The sequence below is a fragment of the Oreochromis aureus genome, linkage group 5 (assembly GCF_013358895.1).
Source record: "Oreochromis aureus strain Israel breed Guangdong linkage group 5, ZZ_aureus, whole genome shotgun sequence".
NCBI lineage: Eukaryota > Metazoa > Chordata > Actinopteri > Cichliformes > Cichlidae > Oreochromis > Oreochromis aureus.
This window is the reverse complement of record NC_052946.1, coordinates 7,816,631-7,839,895: the sequence shown is the minus strand read 5'-3', so window position 1 is coordinate 7,839,895 and position 23,265 is coordinate 7,816,631. Positions and strand designations below refer to the sequence as shown.

Sequence of the window (23,265 nt, the reverse complement as noted above, 5' to 3'; positions counted from 1 at the left end):
ACAGACACAGTAAATACTCATTAGCGCACAGAATGCGCATCAATTCAAACCTGGAAATATTCCACAACAACTAGCCAGTACGTTTGTTTGAGTGAAGCTTCAATTTGCACTGACCAGCCTGTTAGAGAAATCACAGATGTACCAAAAATATTGGTATTTGGAATTTGTGCATTTTCAGTAGAAATCAGTGGGGTTAAAGGTAAGAACCACAGAGATGGCAGACAAACACTTTGCTGGTGTTTTGTGTTTTGTGTAAAAGCTAAAATAGTAGCACATTTTTACTTAAAGTACATGATAATGTGAAACAAAAATGTATTTCATTGTAACCTAATTTTAGTGAACTACTGCAGGAATGGGAAATCTAAATAAAAAAACAATTCAGGTAATGTGTGAGTGTCTGTAGCACATAGTTTTTTCTGTGACCGAACCCAACCACATGACAGGCACAACTTTTACTTTGAAGGGAAACCATTCTCCAGTCTCCATTTGCAGGTTGCATCGCACCAGCAACCCTGACGAACCGCTGTCAACCAGTTGGGGAATACACTTGTCACCCTAGCAACCGGTGACTGTGTTACTCCCAGTGTGGGAGACAAATCTCAGGCAATGTGCTCTTGACGTCATGCGAGAAACATCAATAGTTTACTCATGTGGCTCCATGCTGTAGTGGCTAACACGTTTGATTTATGCACAGAAGGTCTCCTGTTTGGGACCAGAAGGAGGCGCAAACTCATTCTTGGGGGTAGTGGACCCCTAGTGAGTTGTATAGGGAAAGACCATTTAGCATAGTTTGTCATATTCTAAATACTACAGAAAATTTTAAGGAAAATCAAAATCTGCTTCTAAAAAACAAATTAAGAGAACATTTAATTTATTTTTGGTGTGGTTTTGAATCCAGGCTTTAAAGGGGCCGATAAGTTTGGTTTCCACTGATCGCTGTCTCATCATTTTGATCTAAAAAAGTAAAAATGACAGTGCACGCCAGTAAAGATTATAAAACTTGAATATTTCATCCATCAAGATCTGATGTGTGATGTAAGTATTCCCTTAATGTTTCTGAGCAGTACATCTACCCCAAGGTCTACTTGAAGCGTGTGCTTTTTTGTGTGTGTGTGGAGCATTTATACATCACGGCCTCTCTCAGAGGATAGATGTTCAGCACCGTGCTTAAAACACACTTTACATTTCAGCATTCATGACCAACAGCAGGAAGTGAAACACAGGATGGAACAGGGTGTTAGGGTTTTGTTCAGTGCTACCGGTAACCATAGCGCTTTCACCGGCAGCAATGTCTTTTGCCTGCCCAGTGCTTTTCAACCACACATCACAAAAGAAGCTCGTTTTTGTGTGCTTTTCTGCTTTGCGCTTATGAAAGAAGTATTTTGCTCCCTCCATTTGGACAACTGTATTTACCTCAGCATCTTGTTTTATCAGTCGATGGTAGTTCTCCTTCTGCTGTCTTGTCTTGTAAATGTCAGTCGACCAAACAAATGTAAACTGATGTCACACTCACAGTTGCAAACACTTTAAACACTTTTTGCGTTATTGATCAATTACTAATCAATTGCTGCATATCTTTGTGGACTGCAGTATTTTTTTTTATTACATATAAATGGTCAAGGAATGGGAACTTTTCCATTTCCATTTTACTTTTCAGACTAGACCAGTTAATTAGGACATTTGTTGAAGACTGACAAAAGCGCGGGTCTGCCGGTACAGATATTTGGTGATGGGAGCCTCAATAAGCTGCTAGTTTCTCACAAAATCAAATGAATCAGTGCCATAGTTAATTGTTTTGACTCAGCATGAAGGTCAAAAGATATTTAATTTTGAGCCGGGTCTTAGAATTGATAATGAAATCCTGATAGTGAGTCGTTGTGAGCACAGGAAAGCGTTGTTGTTCGGTGAACATGCTCTGCCTTCTAATTCAGTCATTTATCTCAGGGTGTGAGGGATTTTTGCCTTTTCTTTAATTAAATAGGTATTAGTGGTGTCTTAATCTTGTTCCAGGTGAGTAATCTTTCTAAAAATCCATTATTGGTCTTGTTGAATTTAGATTGCATTGACACTTAAGACCTGTTTATAGGTCTGAACTTAAATCATACATTTCCATTTAAATTATAATTCAAAAGTCAGATTTGTATTTGCTAAAGTGTTATCTCCTTCCGGAGGTTGAGCATAGCATATTTTGTGTAGAACAAGAGTAAACTGCACAATGAGACTTGCTCAGTTGAATGGTATTCCTCAGTTAACATTTGTTAGTCTACACGCTCTGTGACGCCTTCAAGGTTGTTCTTTGGAACTGGCGGGGCTCCAGATACTTCGGGATTCGTGTCCGTGTCACAAACTTTTGATGGATGACGGTAACCCTCGCAAGGGTTGTGGCTGTCTACCTCCTGAGGCAAGGATAACTGATGGCTAGTGGGCGCTCCCACTCAATACTCGCTGCCCTTGATTAGTATGTCTATTGATTCTGTATCGCTGATTATGTAAAAGATGTACACACATAATTCATACTGATGAACAGGCCGCATATTCAATAACAGAATGATAGTGTGGGCTTCTTATATGGGTGGCACTCCGAGGGCTGTGCTTTGAATGCAGTGACGAGCTCATTCACTGCTGAAGTTTTCGCGACCAAAGATGTCAAGAAGGTTGAGCTTTCAAGAAGAAAATAAAGTGTTGTATACTGAGCTTTCCTTGAAACGCTATATATCCCGTTTTGTGTAGGAGTGTATAGTCAGTTACTTATAAAGTGTTTCATCAGAGTCAGAAAAGCTCATATTTTGCCAAGGACATAGGAGGGGTGGGAAATTCCTGATGTCACCAAAGTAGGCTTTAAATCCTTAAGGGGAAATATGAATACCTAATTTAAATGCAAATAAATCCTTTGGACTCCTCTCAGCTGAGTGATAATGTGGTGTGAGTATATTGACTTAGTTAATGAGGTGTAAATAGCTAATGGGTATGATCTAGCTTTTATTTTTTTATCCGCAGTACACTATCAACATATCACACTTGGGAACCTGCTATAAAGTGGAATAACTCACTCAGCATTTAATGTTTACCTCTTTAGCTGTCCAGCCTTTGAAATGGGGAAAACTTTTTTGATGATACGTGCAGGGAATTGGCGGGGGGAGGGTGCTCGGCAAAGTCAGTACCGCCCCTACCCCTTAGAGCACATTACATTTTTGCGGTTTTACATTACGAAATAATTGTTAAAGTGAGAGTACACCGGTACATACATCACGGGTTTCAAAATGTAAATATGATATAAAAAATGTACATGTTTAATATCATTATTGTGTACTATCCCGTATACCAAAAATGCTGTGCTGTGTAAGAGGTCTTAATTGCAACAGGATGTATTTAAATGTTTAAATTGAGAAAATTTAATAAAAAAAATGTGTCCAAAAAGCTGGAACAGAGCCGCATTTGCCTTTGTGTAGCAGTTTTTCTTATTTTTGCAACAGTCTGTAAATATTTGGGAGCTGCAGAGACCATTTGTTGGACTTTTTGGAGAGGAATGTTGTCCCGTTGTTGTCTGATACAGTCCTCAATCTGCTCTGTTCTATTTTTTATTTAATGATGCTCCAAATGTTTTCAGTTGGAGAATTGTCTCTATTGCAGGCCATTTAAGCACCTTGGCTCTTTTACTATGGTGCTTGTGTAATAGATGAATTATGCAGTTTAGCATTGTTTTTCTTGAAATACTCAAGGCCTTCCATCAAAAATACGTCATGCAGACGGGAGCATCTGCTGCTCTAAAACCTGCGTATACTTTTCAGCATTGATGGTGCCTTTCCAGATATGCAACCTCCACCAGGGATGCAGGCTTTTGAACTGAGTGCTGATAAAAAGCAGGATGCCCCCCTCTCCTCTTTAGTCCAGAGGTTTCGTGTTTTAAAAAGAATTTCAGTTCATTTCAATTCAACAGACCCCAGAACAGTTTTCCCATTTTGCCCACAGAAATTTTTAAAAAACTTTTTCTGTACTGATTACAACAGTATATAGTGTCATTATGAAGTGTCTGAAAAATAACTGTCAGGTAATATAGTGACAGTCCCAGTACACATCCAAATATGTTTATTAGTAAAAAACAGCACTACTTAGGGGGGGAAAAACACATAGTTACCCTGTGGCTGGAGAAAAGCTTCATCAGCTCCTTGAAAAAACATGATATGGATACATTGATGATACTGATGTACTTGAAGGCACTGTCATTGTGGTTTTGTTGGGATCCAGCATTCATGCTAAGTAGCTGGAAGCTATTTTTCCACATTCACCCTGCTTATTTGACCTCTGAAAGTGTGTGAGTTGGAGTTGAGCTGGTATTTCATTGCCCTAATGTACTTTAACTACAGTGTCAGCAGCAGGGAGGGACTGCCTAATAAAAGCTAATATTAACACTAACCAATCAGTCAGTTTAAACTTAAATGCAATAAATGTACAACGAGATGCACGCTGTTGGTTTGTGTTTGGTATCAATTGTTAATGAACTGTTGCAGCTAATGTCTAATGTAGGCTGTTTAAGTGCAAGGCTAGCAGGGAAGGGAATAATGTGTGAACTTTACCAGATCAAATAAGCAGGGTGAATGTGGAAAAATGGCTTCAAGCTACTTAGCTTATAAAGTAGGATTCAGTGTTTTTTGAATAGAGCACTGGGTAATCTTGCTGTTTGCAACATGACTTTATTTTATCAGCATCTGTTAGAATTTTGCAAATTTCATGGAAGTGCAGCATCAAAATATATGCACTTTAATCTCAGTTCTAAAATTACTACTGTCGGCCTGCATGCAACACTATACTTATCAGAAGGTGTACCCAGAGACTGTATATAAATGAAGGCAGATGTAACAGAGACTTACAGCAGACTGGCTATTTTTACTATGACTGCCTTGGTGTTTTGGGGGATAGGGACTCTAACCACTCTATGATCTCAGAAACCAAGGCTAGCGTTGTGTCAGTCACATGGTAAAGGAAAATAAAACCCCAATTTATCCTCCTTCTTGGCTCTAATCTTGTCCATAATTTGCTAACTAACCATCATAGTGCATTCTGTAAAACTTGAAACAGTGTCTGAGCTCAGAGTCATTCAAAAAGTGGTGTTTTTAACAAAAAGAGCTCAATGTCATGTTGCTATCAACTCTGGTACAACTGAACAACTTTTTGCAGTTGTAGAAGTCGCCCCCTGCTGCCATTAGCAAGAAGCAAGTTTAAGACATTGACTTGTCTTTTCATAATGTTCTTTTCGCAATATACAGGTAACTAAAGAGTGCTCCACTAACTGCAATTCACAGTGCTTTTAGACTCGAGGTGGACCAGTTGAGGACCAGAGTCGAGGCAGGAGAATTAAAGAGACTTTTAAAGATGTTTTTTTTTCATTCCACGCATTCATCTCGTCTTGTCTAGTGACAGACAGGCTGATAAAAATCACTGAATACACACCTCCGTGCTGACTCCCACCTTTGCGCAGCCACAGACAGTACAAACATAGATGTGATGTCCTCATACACACACAAACACATTATATCCACCTTCCACTTGAAGACAAAGAGCATCCTCAAGGGGGTAGCAGGTTGTGATGGATCTAATGTTCACGGTTGGACGGGCTTGTTGAAGTATGATAAGTTGTGCTGGCATTTGGAAAGCTCATATGTCTGGGATGTGATCATCAGCTTAATCTGGCTCATTGTTTGTAATGCCAGCCCAGGTTTGCAATAATTGATGCTAATGGATCTAGATGGGACATCAGGTTTACTTATTCTGAGGCTATTAATCATTGTTAGCCACTTCCCGTTTTGAACATTACTCCGAAGCTTTTGTGCGGAAAACATTAGCTCAGTTCTATAATATTTTAATGAAATTTCGAAGGGACTTGCGCTCGCCACTGTTCCTTTCAGTGACAAATTTAATGGATATGTTATTGGAGATATCCCTTGCAGGCAAAGTCTGTGCTTTCATGCTTTCTTTTGAACATGTGCACAGCTGTGTGTGCTTTAAAAAAAACAAAACAGGCTTTTGGTCAAGCCCTCCCACCACAATGCACCCCCAAGCCTCCCCCTCCCCCCGCATCTGAAGGCATCGGCCGTACCATATTGTAAATTATGCTTTTTGCGACTTTCCAAAGCACCTTTCACAACAATGCTTCTTTTGGTCTTTTTTGGCTGCTGAGAGTGGATGACTGAAGGTGGAGGTTGGTTTTTGGGGAGGGTGGATTTTGCCACTATTGCTGCATGCTTTCAGCATGGGCGAGGCCATGCCTGTCGCTGTGAACAGGCACAATCAGTAGACATCACCACTTCATAAATCCCAACAGCTTTGATCTCAGCCAAAAATAATGCCAACGACTTTTTTGGGGGGAACAAATTCAGTACCTTAGATGTCTCTGGCTTTTGTTGACTTTGTTCTATAGGCTCGTATTTTGGGAAGGCTCGGATGCTTTTATCTAACCTTCTATCGTGTTTTTAGATGAAAGTAAATGGTGGGGTTAATCCAAAAAAAAAGGAAGAAGAAAAAAGTTTCAGCTTTCACCATTTTTGAGCAGCCGTGAAATTTTGTATTGTGTCCAATAATGCAAGCAGTGTTTAGGAGAAAACCACGCGTCTATTTGAAGCTTTTTATTGTACCACCATGAATAAAAAAGACGACTGTAGAAGCAAAATAATTAATTTCACTGAAGAGGCAAAGGGGAGAAAAAAAGCAGTGCAGATATTACAGCTACAAGCTTTCATCAGTGATCTCTGATGAGCCACACCAGTCTGAGATAAAGCCCATTGGGAAGAAGGAAGTCGATTAGCCTTGCTACAACATTAATCACCTTTGAGTGACAGTTAAGAGATAACTAGGCAGTCAGTGTTCCTTAAAAAATACTGAAAAAAGCAATAAAAATAAATCACCTAATTTAAGCGTTGAGTCCTGATTGAATTCTACACACATCATAAACCTCCAAGAAAGCGTCTTATATGGACATCTGCAGACATATTTGCCCTGTGTGCCTGTTTAAGCACTTTTGGTCACCAAGCAGCCAAAACCGGGTGCCGGCTTTTCACAGTGTAGAAAAACTACTGGAATTTAGGAGGACAGTGATTTGCTGTGTAAAAATGATTGTAGACAGCGACTTTGTCATCCCGTTTGTGGATGGTCACACTGATGTTCAGTTATCCATTTGTGTGGCAGACGTGTTTTTCACAGTAAAGAGCAGGACAAACAAGTGCATTAATCAAATAGGTGGATTTCTGTGCAAGTTCTTTAGGATTAAAGTAATGTTCAGCCACGAGCATAATAAAATATTTTATTATAAGATTTCTAAAATAACTGAGATGCTGGACACAGAAACCCAACCTCCAACAATATGAATGGTTTCATACAGTGCATACAGTATAAAGGAATGATGGTAGCAGATTATCTCTGAGGCTATATTATAATCACACTTTAAAATAAAAATTCAAATTCTAAATTTAATTATTAAGAATGTGTATGTGTAAAATTCGTGATTTTATGATGTAAAATCACAAATTTTTATTTTTAACTAGTTAAATTTATTGAGATATGTTGCAAGCTTCTATTTTGTGTAGCATCTACCTTTCTTAATATCTGTAGCAAGAACAAAATGAACAATAATAATAATAACAATAATAATAATAATAATAATAATAATAATGTTGCACTCTGAAATGTAGTCAATTGGAGATTCAGTAATACTAAATTGGAGTTAGTACCTCAAAATTATTACTTTCCTGCACTACTCCATGATAGTTTAAGCCCTGCCTGCATTATAATAGTGCAGCTGACTGTGGGGCTCGCTCTACACGTGGGGTATGAGCTATTTCACGGAGGAGCGCATGACCAGGATGAAAAAATGTGGAGTGGATTTGAGAAGTTGAATAAAACTGTTTCATGTGGGAACAATAAACTAACAGGAGTGCTTTGAGACTTCCAGCGCTGTCAAGCTTCAGGGTGCAAAATTACAAAAGACAGTGGAGAGTTTTCTGACAGGTAAGAAAGGGAAATAACAGACGATGCATATAACCACCACATCGATCAAAATAGAAGGCAAGGAAGTGTGATGGATGTCTCTATCTCAAGTTCAGTAAACAATAAGTCATTCTTTTATGTTTTAAACTTCGTTATAATGTTATTTCATTAAAATAACATTTTCCAATGAGTGGTAAATGTCGCTTTTTTTCCCCTGGCGCCATGATGAGTAGCAGCCTGTTGTTGTTGTTGTTTCTTTTTTTGTGACTTTATCGTCTGATAAAGTTCGTTTTTCTTGCTCAGTGTGACTTATGTGTCTCATGGAGCGTTGCAGAGGGACGTTGCCAAACTCCCGGTGTTCCTCAGTCTGACCGTGCAATACTAGATTTTCAGGAGGACGGAGACGTTAATCTGAGAAGTAAGAAGAAATGTGCAATGGATGCACTAGTTGTCATTCAAAAGTGGTGTAATCCCACACGTTACTGGGAAGGAACATGTGTGTGGCATGAATAAGAAAAAAAAAGCCCGGAGGATTAGCTGACACAGAGGCCATACAAATGACTGTGGATGGATATGGCTAATTAATGGGTCCCAACAACCCTGTGAACCACTCACTGCTCTTGCTAACTTTGCTGCTGCAAAGACAAAAGCAGAAAGTCTTCACACCACCTGCTGTCCTGTCAGATTGTTTGTTTTTTGGTTTAACCGAGCTCTCTCTTTAGTTCAAGCTTTTATTATATTATATTTATGTATTGAGCTGAATTGTTTCTCAAGTTTTGGCTGTTGTTGTAACAGTAACTAACAACTTTGAAAAAAAAAAAATTCATATTGTTACTGTGATTATTAGAGGTCAAGAAAAATCTGGGTGGATTATAGAAGGAGAGGTACGACAGAGACAAATCATGCCCTGCTACCCTTCACAAGTAGCCGGCGTCTCTTACTCCATCAGTGAGTTTATCTCCTAAAGTTCAGTGTCCTTCACAGTCACACACCTGCGCTCCCCTCCACACAATCACAAACAGTCCCTGATAAAACAAACTGCAGCACCATGACTCAGTTCCTGCTGCAGCCGGTGGGCAGCAAACGCTACGAGTGAGTCCTGCGGGCTCAACACAGCTAGTTGTGCCGGCGCCCCGGCCACGGCAGAGGCAGCATGAACGTCAGCCTCACTTTGTTATGCTTTCTCAGCAGCCGTCCAAGTCTACTGGACAGCATGTTTTTAAATGTGAAGTAATCCATATTGTCCTCTGCATGTGTACACCAGGAAGCCCAAGATGCTTTTTCTCAGCTCCTCGACCTCACTGAGCTCAGGTACAAGTGCCCCAGAGGCACAGACAGGAAAACAAAAACAAAGTCCTGCTGTGGTTTTTGTTTTTGCTTTTTGCTCTCCACCAACACCACAGCGTAACTTTGCTTTAGCAGTTGTAGCCAAGAACAATGGGAGGACACTATTTTAGATGTTGCATGTGTATTATTAAGGCAGAAACTGGTGCTGTTCTTTAAATTTGTAGCACTCTGCCAAATTATTCTGAACGTCTTTACCCCGTGTATTGATTCTGGTGTTTTCTTTTTCTGTCTCCCTAGTTTTAGGCAAGAATGCTGACTTTGGTTTTACATCCTTGAGGGAGACACATCCGATTTGACACTTAAAGGTCCAATCTGGCATTAATCTTTAGAAAAATATTAGGAATTGCTCTTTTAATAGGGCTTAAGACTCTCAGATCGCTATTAGTTAAAGCGTACTCTTGGGTTAAGAAGAGATTTATGTTTAAAGAAATAATTAAAGGCAGCCTCTTAATTGACTTGTTCTGTGGCCAATATGACATATATTAACTGACCTTATAGTCCTCTTCATAAATCACTGAGCCCGATAATTTTACATTTAGATCACTTGGAGCTGAACTAATCAGTAATCTCATTTGAAAGTGGATTGGTTGCAGTTTTGAGATGAGCAGGTCTGCAAAGACAGCGCTCGTGTCCGCGCCACCGCTCGGACTGACTTGACAATATACTGCATATTGCAAGGTTAATTAAGGTTAATTAATCCAATTTGGAGAATATGTATGGATAAATCTGAGACAGTATATCAAGCCTCTTACTGCATTAATTTGCTGTCTGCCTTTTTTTCGGTTCGGTAGCTAAAATCACATTTATGAATGATCTCTGACCTCAAACTGAATATTAAAAAAAAACAAGAAGTGGAATAAAGGAAGCCAGAAGAAGCTGTTTAATTTAATTATGCTGCCAATTAACCTCTAAATATACGAGTAGATCCATGTTTTCTTTGTACTTATTACAAGTATCTGTATTTAAGTAGTTCCCTTAGGAGTATATGTAGCACTTCTCAAACTGAGTTACCAGTGCAGACACTTAGTCTCTATGCAATGTGGTGAATTACATTTACTGAGCTCTGTACACCATTAGTGGAGCCAATTTGAAATGAACTGGTTCTTCTATAGCGCTTTTCTACTCTGTTTGAGCGCTCATTCATGCAAGCTCTTCTTTCTATCTAACAGTCATACTCCGATGGAGCAGCTTGGGGTTAGTATGCTGCCCAGACTGGAGGGATTGAATCACCAACCTTCGGATTAGCAGATGATTTGCTCTGCATCAATCATCAGCAAATGTCAGATGTGGTTCTGACCTGCTATTGTTTCCATCAGCTGTCAAAGGAAAATACTTCAGTTTAAGAGTACTTGTGGTGTCAAAGCCCTACTAGGAATAGCTTTGTGTGGTTCGGTGGTGGTAGGTTTGATGAATGAAAGGTAACCTGATTACCACCAGAGCTATTAAAATCCCTCATGTGTGACCTGCCACGGCAACCCTCTCCACTTAGCAGCGAGGCTTCAGATTGCTGTCTGGCTCATATTAGTGGGGGTGTGTGTCTTTATTGATTTCAGTGCTTTGTTATAGTTTTTTTTCATAATGTATTCAGCTCAAGCTTAACTTAGATTCATTATTTGCGACATATAATTACCAGTGGAGGTTACAGGGAGCAATAATAGGCCTCATTCTTTTCATTTCCCCCTTATCTTAAGTGTGTCCCCTCAAGTATGCAAAAGAAATAAATCCAGCAAAAAGAAATTAAGTAACACACACACACACACACACACACTAGTGAGTGCTTCCTTCCATCGACCTATCTTTGTGTGACTAACAGGGGTGTGTCAAAAGAAGTGACATAAGGTGGCCCTCACCCCCCTTGCCCACCGTCACCCCCATCCACACACACACACTCACAAAAGCAGCCAAATAACTGAATGCAGTTCCCTTCCTTTGAGCAAAGTCACAATCTCTTCTAAACGTTTCAAGCAAACATATATTTAAAAATATTCTGCCTTTCCGATACTTCCTGTCCTTATTAATTTTTAAAGAAGCCCTAAAATTTTTGAGTTTGCATCCAAAATGTGTTCATAGCACTGCAAACTTTGTCCGCTGTACTCACAAGACAATGTTTTTACCCAGCTGAAGGGGAGGCGTTGGAAAGTAATGCTAATGCTCAGTCCCCGAAGGGTTTTTCTTCTAAAATTCATCACAGGTTTTCATCCAGATTCTATTGTTTAATTTTTATTTCTAATTAATCACTGAGGGAGTTTGTCAGGTTTTTACAATAATAAATGAGAAATTTAATTCATTTGTCCTTCCAGTCATATCAAAGCATTTACACTTGTTATAACGACTTTGTATGTAATAGTCAGGTACAACTTATCTCTCCTGCACTGATTTAGCTACCTGTGCTTTTTTTTAAAAATCACTCATTGCTGTCTTCCTCCACCAAAACCCCCATACTTGTGGCACCATCTCCGTGAATTTGGATATCGGCAGCACAGGCGCACATGGGGGGTGATTTGGCTGGAGGCAAAGCCAAAGGCTGTTTACTGCCAAAAATGTTCAGTTTGTTGCTGCTGAAGGTTCAGGCAGTCTTTAAAGGTTTTTTCTAACTTACTCAAAATGTTCCGTACGTCATGTTTTTGTATATCATTTGCTTGGCACACGGCTTCAGGTTTTTTGCACCAGCGTCTGACATGCTGTGAGTTTGAACTCTGGCCCTCAGAGTTTACAAGTACTGTATTTGACAGGATAAAGCATCAGTTTCTTCCCACAGTCTGAAGAAATATAGGCCATGAACTTTCTGGCGCTATGTGTTATGTGTTGTGTTTATGTCTGCGAGCTCTGTAATAAACGGGCAACCTGTTGTGAGCGTTTTCCCCACCTGCTGCACGCTGGTTTAGGTTGCGCACAATGTGACCTTGAATAGAAGTAAGAAAAACAGTAATTTGTTCATGACAGCACCTCCATGTGTATGCTAATAAAATGTAACAGCCTCCAGCTTGTGGAATATTTTACTTACTGCTGTTTTCTTGTTTTGTTTTTTTCTATTTTGCAGACTTGGAAAACTTCAAGACTCAGAGAAGAAGCTCTGTGTCAGTACGTGAAGGTCAAGGAGTGGTTCTGCTCTGCGGCCCTCCACCTCATTCTGGAGGTAAAAATAATAAGTTCTCTTGCTTTTTCTTTTTCTTTCAGTTGACTAGCAAGCATGTGTCTGTTTCACACTGAAAATTGGAAGTTATCTCACTGTGCAAAGTAACGATGACTGAAGCGCTTTCAGACGGAGCTCTTTGAGATGTACCTGATTAACAGCGGCTTTCGCTAGGTAATCAACACCTTAAACCTGACGCTGTGGGGATGGAAAAATCTCCAAGGGATTCGTGCCTCGTGTAGGTGTGATCACTCTCGGCTGGGTCATGGGAAGTGGGACAGCCTCTCTGTTAGGAGCATAAGCTGAATGCGCTTTGATGAGAGGGTTATTTTTTGACTTCATTTCCATGGCAGTTAAAATAAACTATTGTGCAGCTCTATTTATTCAGCGACGTTTGCTCTCAAGCTCAAGGCAACGATACTCTGAATTTTATAAGGTGTGAGAAGGTAGCATACAAATGATTTTGCTTTCTTGCTGAAAGCCAGATGAGAAGATGAATGGGTCTTCGTTAGCTTGGGTTATAATAGCATAAAGACCGAGTGACTAAGCAGGCTTTGTGAAATGCTGAACTGGAATACTGTGTTTGGGGAGACCGTGGTTCAGATTTAAAACAAACTCCACACTTTTGATTTGTCAAGAGAGAAATGATTAAACCAGATCTCAACAGAGCCTAAGGTTAAGCGGTGCTGACTTAAAATATCCATTATTCATTCAGCTTGCTACATCCCAAAAATGTTCAGTGTTGAATACACACAAAAATAAATAACCACACGAATAAAGTGAGTAAACTGTAAATTTATAAACAGAATTCATTGTGTTATTTTGCACTGGCCTCGAGGAACATTTGAAGGTTTATTTCACAATGCTGAGGTTACCAACTAGCTGCTGCTGGTGATGCTGTCATTAAACTGAAAATACAATAAGCTCACTGCCTGTGGAGCTGGTCAGCTAGCTGCTAGACAGTGCAGTAGGTAAGCTTGGACTGCCTTCTGAATTCAGGTGGGTTCAGCTAGATCTACTGATCTTGGTCAAGCAGTGACAAGACCATTCATATGATTAGTTCAAACTGAGAGAAGAATGTCATGAATTACATGCACTATTCAGACATTTGAAAAGCTGTCCTTTTCCTCTCAGAGCAGGCTGGTGACAGCTGTGACCAGAGGAACTGATTACAATCTGGGGGTCAAAAGTGAAGGAAATTGTGACCTCACAAATTACATTATTGGCCATTAGCCTAGATAACTCGGGAATGTAATACCTTATCCTTGAGGAAATTTCTTAGAATTTGGCAAATTCACTGATGCAGGCAATTCAACTACAAAATTTGGCAATATTTCACAAAAAATTACTTTTTTTAAATATATGTCCAAAAGTTAAAGGTCAGCTTCACTGTATTTTTATGAGGCCATTCAAAATTGAAACTAAATCTGAGTTTGAGAAATTTCTCACTGCGACTACAATAACAATAATAGTAATAATACTAATACTACTACTAATAATAATGATAATAAGCCTTGGTTATTTATATTATTTGTATTTGGACAATTTTATTAAAACACCAAAAGCTAATTGAGGTAAATTCCTCAGTTAAAAATCAAGTTTTAAGCCAAGCTATTCATTCCATTCGTCTAATTGTAGCAGATGTGTCCTTGTGCAGCTTCTTCAATTCGCTTATTGGAAGTGCTAAATGCAACAGCTGCTTGGATTACATTCTCCCAGCTGACAGCTACCTAACAAATATCACTGATTCACACACTGGTCTGGTTAGTAAAAATGCTGCTTGCATTGAATTGATTGTAATTGTTTGCAGCTTGTATCCTTTTGGGGTTTTAACCGGTGAAAGCTTGGCAAGCTGTGGAGTAATTTGGAATTTTAGATTTACTTTCAAATAGCTGAGCTGACATGCCCGCGTTTGATTGTTCTCTATATTGTGAATAGTTGCTTCGCTGATTCTCTTCATATCTGCCGATTTGTGCCGAAGTAATCCAATTAGGTTGTGTTTTTTAAGACCAACAGGCACATGAAAAACCCCCTCAAGACACTTGTCTCCTCACTAATAAACAGAGCCAATACAAGGTGTCAATTAGAAGTCCATTTTAGTAAATTACATCTCTCTGTTGTAATAGAAGCTACCACCGCTCTGTCATTCAGTTGGATAAACAGCCTTAATCATTTGTTGTTGCTGTGGTTCTTCTAACATTAAGCATTTACGAGGACAAAACGTCTTCGGTTTATACCCTCTCATCTTGCTCCAAAGCCCTCGCACATTTGAAACATGCACGAGCATGTTGGTTTGCATGACCTTTAATGAGAAATTCACTGCGATTATCTTCACCTGCCAGTCCGTACTGAGTGTTAGCTCACAAAATTATTTTCAAGGCATTTTTCAAATCCCTCACTCAGACAAAAATATCATACAGCAGACACTAAATCGGGATTCAACAGGCTTCCCCACAAATCCTGGCCAGGCTATTGGCTCTAAACACACACACACGAATACATGTTCTGCCAAGCTGCCCATCAGAGGAACAGCATATTCAAACTGGCAACAATGAAAAGCAATCAATCAGCAGGCAAAGAGCTAAGTGTTTTGCCAGTAGTGCTTTTCTTTGTTGACCCGATACGCTGCTTTGTTGCATCTGAAATGGCACGCTGCACGGCGGGTGACAGGGCGCACCGCTGCTACTCTGGCGCTTCAGCGTCATGCTAGAGTCAGAGTGAACATGTATGATGGGGCATCCTTTGACATAAAGCCTTGCAATTAGGCAGCAAAATGTATCCTCTGAATGAATTCAAATTTAATTTGCCTGAAAGGAAGTGAGTGGCATAAAACGTACTGAATTAAAATTAGTGAGCGCTCACCCTGAGAAATGACTAAATCTGTGCTTTGTTTAATGCTTGTGTGATTGCAGTGCTTTGCTTGCTTGTTTGTAATTTGACAATTTTATTATTTATTTATTTGTTTGTTTCTTGCCCTGTTTCCCTTTGTTTGCTTCACTTTAGTAGTTCCAGTTATTTTTACACCATTATAAAAAGGAGCGTACAAGTACGCTTTAGCTCCTGGTGGCGTTCTTTTGTCTCTCCTCTTGTCATCAAAATCTAAAGCTAACAATTTATTCATCCTAAGATCTGTGAACTTTGTTTCCATCGCTTATTCGTTTCTCGCTATCTGTTAGTTTACTGAGTCACAAACCACATAAACCAGCCTGATGATTTATTTCCACAGCAGAGCACATGATGTGTATTAATACACTTCTGAAAATAGGACCCAATAAATACCAGCCACTTTGTTTATTCCTTAAAACTGCAAGTCGCTTTACTTTTCCACAAAGCTTCTGGAACAATGAAACTATAAATTTAGACTGGTTTTAAGGCGTTTTTTGTTTTTTCACCAGTAACCAAGCCAGAGGTCAGAGAAGACAAATCACAGGGGCCCTATACTTTTCACACGCACAGATATCCACAGATTTGTGTATTTTATAAATTCTACATAAAATAGTTTTGCCATTTTTTCCACTTTTAGCTGGTTTAAACATACAGTCTGCAACTTGTTTTGAACACTTTATTCACAATAGCGAATGGAGACATGAACTATTTGGACAAAAGTCTTTATTTTTTAATTCAGGTGTTTTCACATTCAGTGTCACAGGTGTGTAAAATCAGGAAGCCAGCCATGCAGTCTGAGTTTACAAACACTTGTGAAAGAAGGGGTTGTTCAAAAGCAGCGGTCCCCAACCACGGACCGGCTTTTAAGGTGTCGCGGATAAATACAACAAAATAAAACCAATACTGCACTGCAAAAGAAGGTTTATTCATAACACACGAGAAAAGACCCAGGGAAACCGAGTTAATGCTAAACGATAAAAAAAAATAACGATTAAAAACCCTGAAAACCATAAATTTCACACCTGAGCCTCAACTCTCGCGGCCCGGTACCAAACGACTCACGGACTGGTACCAAACGAGACCGCTGTTCTAAAGAGCTCACTGAATCTGAGTGTGGTACTGTAAGAGGATACCACTGTTGTAACAAGTGAGTGTGTGAATTTTCTTCCCTTTAAGAGTATGTTAAGTGTTATTGCAAAATAGAAGAGTTTAGCAATCACAACAACTCAGCCACCAAGTGACGGATCACATAAAGTTAAAGAGCGAGGTTGCCTGAAGAGTTCCTCCTCAGGCATTAACATCAGCACAAAGTCTGTGTGCTGGGAGCTTCATGGCATGGGTGGTACTCCCATAGGTGAGGGCAGCTCGGTACTTGTTTCCATATCATTTAACTTGAAAAAATGAGACAAACAACAACTAAAAGCCTGTGGCTTGTCATCTTTATGAATAAGAATCGAAATCTCAGTGTCTGTAGTCGGCTCTGAGCTTCGACAGAGAGGAACACTAGCTAACGTTAGCTTAAGTTTGCTTTATTTACAAAGGTGTCACTAACAAAAATGGGTTCTCTGAGGGTACACAGAACATAATAAGTAATTAAATAAACAATTAATTTAAAAAGATGTGTGAAATGTTGCCGAGCTGTTTAAACATAGCAAGAACTCAGAACTCATTAAACGAACCGTGCACTATGTTACCTAAATACAAAGGATTCCTGCAGTTCATGTGAGGCAATGTTTTGATGAATTTCACTGCTCGTGTGATTAGAAACACTATGCTGGACAACAGTAAAAAGCTGCAGAGCCTCGGTTGAAAAGCTTTTACATGCTCTACTAGAGACATGAATTCAAGAAGCAGCTCAGTCATCAATCTCAGTTGTGTCCTTGTTTTATTGCAAATCTGTTTGGCGTGTCAAAAGATACGCAATGGTGTGTGTTTTCTCATAAATTCACAGAAACAAGATGACTAATGAGGAAAAGGCCATGCATCCAGGATGTGAAGACATTTTTTTTTTTTAATCTGCAGGCAGCCTGAAAGGAGACTCAGAATGATAACAACAGAACACAGGTTTATGTTCAGGAAACAGTATTTTTCTCTTTTCTGAGGGTGTAAGAGAGGCTGCTAACCTGGCAGTTTTCAATCGGTCAAAATAAATTTTTGAAATCTGTGTTGTGTTTGTTTCTGAATGCGACACCAGGCTGACATCTTGTAAGCTTGACAGCATTTCAAGGTTTGTTTGAAAGCCATCCTTCTGAATAGAAAGAGTACTGGACAGTTTCATCCAGTCGCTTTCAGCAGCGAGCTAACCCTGTCCCAAACCCCGAAGAGTTATGAAAATATAAAAAGTTGATAATGACACACATTCTCTGCTTGTTGTGGTGTATTGGTAGACTGGAGGGGAATTATTTTCAGTCGTGTGCAGTCAAGTTTCGTGATGCTCCTTTGGCACAGAGAGGATGAATCACAATGTGGCATCGGTAGAGTGACAGCCAATAACAGGACAATAATGACTGTCGAGCCACCTAAGCCACCTTCCTTCCCTGACAAGGACCTCATTGCATTTTAATCAAATTCTGCATGTGGGTGGTACTTGCAAGGAAAACCTCTGCACATCCCTATTCAGTGCCATATGTTTGCAGATCTTCCCATAGTGATAGGACCCTCTGTGTAAGCCCAAGGCTCTGGTGGGTTTCCACCTGCCAGAGGGGGTTCTCAGAGGGCACATTATGTGTGGCAGACAGCTGTCCTGCCTGCTGTAAGCAGCATGGAGTCACCCATGCAGAAAGATGCGTTCGGGCACAAGAAGTAGATCGTGATAGAGAAAATGATTTCAAAGAAACTGAAAATTAAGGGAATGTGTTAGTGCGCTGGTTGGAAGGGAAGCACAGATCTGCTGTATATAAGCCAGGATTAGATAGGATGTGTGCATGTATCTTTAGGGGGGTGGTCAGCACATCTCTTTGTGCTCTATCTACAGTAAACAGACACATAACTGTGTGGAGATAACAGCAACATGTGTGTTTGTGATAAGCATGACGTGTAACCTGCATATTATGGAAGCAAATATCATAAGCAACATGCACAGCAGCTGCCTAGATTAATTATTGGTGACAATACAAACTATGATTAATAACACAGTAATGACAGATAAACAGGGATTGCATCACTATAACTATAATACAGATGACAAGGTAATATTAGGAATTACTAAACTCTGTTAGATAAGGGTGTAACTATTCTGCAACCTTGCTCAGGTGATGATACAGTTGTGCATATTATCATATGGTGATTTTGTCTTCCCTTAACGTGTTATCCTAGTTTATGCTAGTCGTGATGTAAGGGGTGTCCAGATTCATGGGCTGCATGAGGCCGCATTTGTAGGCCGATTACGTCACAGCGACGCGACGAAGGCTGTCCAAATTCATAGACTCCTCCAAAAGCGGCCAACAAATGCGTCCTCCTTTTCACCGAATTTGAAGGATGGGTCGGGTGTGTCCTTCGTGGCCCACCATATCCCAGAATTCATAGCGCGTCCCAGCCAATTCCAGTTTCCAACAATGGTGGCCGCTACTAAGTTTTAATATTAGTCTTATTACTCTTTCTGGGTCACAAAATAAACTTTTAAGATATTTTCAGGCGAGAATGTAGCTGTGTAAACTTCAGATATCTGCTCGGTTTATTAAGACACCACATATTTGTAAAAGTGGTCCAATGTTTTCGGAGATATCTGTTACCCACCAGCTCGATAGCTAGCCGAGGCCATAACATAAATCGGTTTGGCTGAGATTAAAGTTATAGTTCTCACACAGCTGAATAAACGTCAAACGGAGAACTGATTAAACAGAAGTGCGAGATGATCAAGAATTTACGCCACTATCCTGTTATATTTTACATAGCAAGGAGCAGACAGCCGAGTTTATTAAACTCCACCGAGACAGCGGTGACTCAAAACTGAAGGCTAGACCGTCCAGTTTCACAGCTGCTCACTTCCGGCCTTCTCGGCCTTCGGAGGATCCGGCCCACTTAGACCGCGAAGGCCGGGTCCTCAGGAGGATGCAGCCTATGAATCTGGACACCCCTGTAGGGAGTTATTGTCTGGTCATTCAGGTGAGGAGAGCTGGAAATATATGAAAATACTGAAGTTTATTTTTCATTTATGATCCAATCATGATTGAGTGAGCATTTATTTTTTTTCTGACCATACTATTCTACTTTCTTTTAACCTATTATACAGAAAATATTATTATTACTGACATTAAAACATCAGGAATATTAAACTGCTCAGCCAAGAAAAACATAAAGATTTATAAACTTCAATAAGATTAAAGTACGTCACATGAAATGAACATAGCATGTCCAATGATAGCTGCCTGAAGTTGTCAACCTGTTTTAGGTTTTCTGTTGATATCTTGATCAGTCGCCTGGCAACAGTATTCACATAGCAGCTCAACTATCCTTCTGCTTCCCCTGCCAAATATAAGATATTTAAATTCCTTCTGAAGGCGCACTTTGATAAAAGCTATATGAAGTTTTAATCTCTTCATACAGCATGAGGAGCGACATGTTTATTCCATGGTATTTGTTGACTCATATTTAGTAGTTTCTCGTTTTTTTCCATCAGGGATTATTCTGCTCTTAATCTGATTAGCAGCCGACACATTTCACAATCTCCATGAGTAATCTCCTTTCACAATCCCGTATTCAATCATATTTCTCCCTCTTCATGTGTCTGTAGACTTCAGCTCTCTGAAATAATATAACATGTCACTGTCACACCGTCCATGGCTGAGCCAACAGAGCCTCTTCTGCAAACCCTTCCGGTTTTCACATAGTGTAGTGGTTACCTCATGCCTAAGAAGAAACTTTGCCGACAAGCAACCAACAACATGACAGCGGCATGAAATGGGATATGCCATATTTTTCTGAGAGTGACACTCGGGAGTTGATTGGAGTTTCAAATCACGTATGAAAAGATCACAGAGGAGTCTGAACAGAGAACGCACACATTTCCCAAGAGACATGTGTGAGTGACATGCTTCCTAAATCTCCTTTAAGCTTCTTAAAGTTTACACTAGTTGTTGTTATTGTTGTGTTTGGAGTGCATGCATGCCTGTGTGTGCGGTATGAAAGCATTAAAAAGAGGGTAATTCACGGCCTCACATGAATATACGTTCATGTCATTCCATGTATAAAGACCATTCCCTTTTTCCTTTTCTTTATGGGTTTTTTTTATGGCGTGTAAGCGACTGCGTCCGCTCTGCCAGGCTGCAGTCACATGGCATGTCCTTGGGCTCCACTGTGCTGCCACATAAACACAAATCCCTCAGTGCCTGTGGGGATTTCATCCCAGAAGAAATGCGCTGTCACCTGCTGTGCAAGGGGAAAATAACAATTGTCGAAAACATGACAGCTCCGTCCGCACACCTAGCTTGCCTAGCAGAGCATTGGACAGCAGTTGTAAGTTGAATTCATAGCACTTTTATAGCTGGCTTGCCATCACAGGCCTTTAACTACTTCTGGTGCTGCATAGAATTCAGCTCACTTAGTGGGACTGTGCACAGATCTGTGCACACTTGACATCAGTTAAGTCATACCCTAGAAAATCCTCTCATGTGTACAAAGAGTTCAAGTTATAGGAGACCTGGTTACCTTCTTTAGTTCAAAGATAAGACTAATTCATTGTTTTCTTAAATGCATTTCAAAGTGTGATTATCAACTTTTACCAAACCATACATTAATAAAGATTTTTGATTCACAGTGATATAAATCAGAGAAACTTAGATTCACATTAGAGAAATGGAAAAATATTTTCTCAGTGGTTCACTGGCATGACAAATAGTACAGAAATGGCCCTTTAGTAACAGCATCAAAGTGGAAACAAAACTAAAATATGGACTTCAGCTCTGTAAAGTTTGCCTGCTGACCGATGTGGGGGAGTCGAACTACATTTGTGAAGCATTTTGTGACTCCAGAGGGAGCCGCGCGAAGCCTGAAATATTGCCTCAAGTGATGCTGGCCAACCCAGAAGAAGACCACAAGTCTGAAAATGAGAGAACAGCGAGAGCAAACCAGACCTCTGCAGCCCTCTCTTTGAGGCTAGCTGCTTTGGCAACTTTCAGTATAACAAACCTGAATCTTAAACTGGCCTTTCAGGGGTTGAGTTGTATTGTGGGAAATGTAGGCATGATATCTTTGCATAAAAGAAGAATGAATGGAACAAGTATATTTGCTGCATCAATTAAGATTTTTTTTTTGACTTTACATCGTGACACAATGCTAAAAGAATGCAAAGCTGCGTCAGTGGTGAACACTCAGAGGGAGGTTTGCTGTGGCTCTTGGGCATATATTTTTTACACATTATTTTCCTCACGGTAAAGGGCTGGCTTCATCTGTGGCAACAGAGAGTGTCTCACGAGTGCAGGACTACTGGGGATTTATTGTGTCCCGTACGTCCCGCTGTGATCTCTTTTTACCTGTTGAAAGAATGATGCAAGCTGACGCCTGTGCTAACGCAGCATCGGGTAGATGTTGCGTGGATGTTGCAATCTTGTTCATCTCCTTCAGGGAACAGAGGTTATAGTCAAAACAGATTTCTCAGAGGCACACGTCTCCTTTTGTTTTCGTGCATTTCAAAGTCAGTTACAGGTGGAGCTGGGTATCAAAGGTTAAACTGCTGGTGATGTTGTTCTTAAACACATCGATGATCTTTGCTCCAGTTTGCCGCTGCTGCACTTTGCGCGGTTTACATGTTTAACGTGATGTAATTAGAAAAGACATTCAGTTTAGACTGTATCACACTGTGTAGATTTTAATTATATTCATGCAAGATTTCAATGTTTCCTCACATCATTGTGTTTGCTTAATTTATTCCTGTTCTTATATTCATGTTACATCACAAACACAGCACTGCAGGCATCGTGAAGTGTCTCACAATTTACGAGCAATGTGACATTTCACAGATTAGAGAGAAATATTAATGCCAGGATGACAAACTCTACCGTGAGTGTCTGAGAATAGAAATGCAAGAGTAAGTAAAGCAGGTAGGTCACATGTTATGATGCCCAATAAAAATTACATGAAAAAAAGGTCACATGTTTTCTGCACATGTGCACATGCTGTGTAATCACTACACTTGTAATCGTCCTTTGTTTAGTCAACAGTAGGTGAGAAAAGCAAAACAGAGGAAAAATGAAATAAATATCCAACACATTAATGCAACACATACATAGAATCCATCTAATTATCAGTTTGTATCATGCAATGTACACACAGCAGGTGTTGATGGGAATTTGACCCCTATGTAAAATCTTTCCAAACACTCTGCTACTTGTGCACATCAGAAAGAGCATTTCTCATTCTTTGTTAGCATTTTCAGATGTTTTAGGAAATTTGGGCAAATGACTACAACTGTTTACAATTTGCAAGTTATCACATGCAGAGTAGTCTGCCTTGTTGCAAAACAGCAAGCAGGCAAAAGTCCACAGCTGTAAGTCCTGAGTTTGAGTATTGTAAAACATATTTATAGAGCTTGAGCACAGCAGCGTTGCAGCAATTTGCGAGCATGGAGGAACCTGCACAAATAAACATTTTATAGGCGCAGCAACCCCCCCCCCCGTGGAAGAGGAAGGGGAGTAAGAATGTATGGCAGTGAAGCAAAGAGAAGAGAAGAAAGAAAAGAAACGCGAACATGGAGGATGTGGCGTGCATGCCCGTTCTTCTGTTCTCAGCTTATAAGAGAGAGCATCAGGTGTGAGGCTAATGAGAGTCTGTGACAGCAGAACGTCCAGTGATTCCCTGCAACACTTGGTTACCGTAGTACAGATACAGTACTGTGCAGACAGCAGGGCTAAGGTCCAGGTGTAAATTATCAAGCCACCCCTTATTTCTTTATATTTTGCGAGGAACATGGGATATAGGTGCAGCGA

General features: G+C 40.0%; 1 protein-coding gene across 3 annotated transcripts in view; it reads left to right on the top strand.

Moving 5' to 3' along the window:
* cntn4 (contactin 4) overlaps nt 1-23,265 on the top strand; it is a 195,909-nt gene that overhangs the window by 70,265 nt on the left and 102,379 nt on the right. For all 3 annotated transcript variants that reach the window (XM_039612487.1, XM_031748523.2, XM_039612488.1), the window contains one exon: nt 12,365-12,460. In XM_039612487.1, the coding sequence (XP_039468421.1) occupies nt 12,365-12,460 (96 nt within the window). The remainder of the gene's footprint in view (nt 1-12,364; nt 12,461-23,265) is intronic.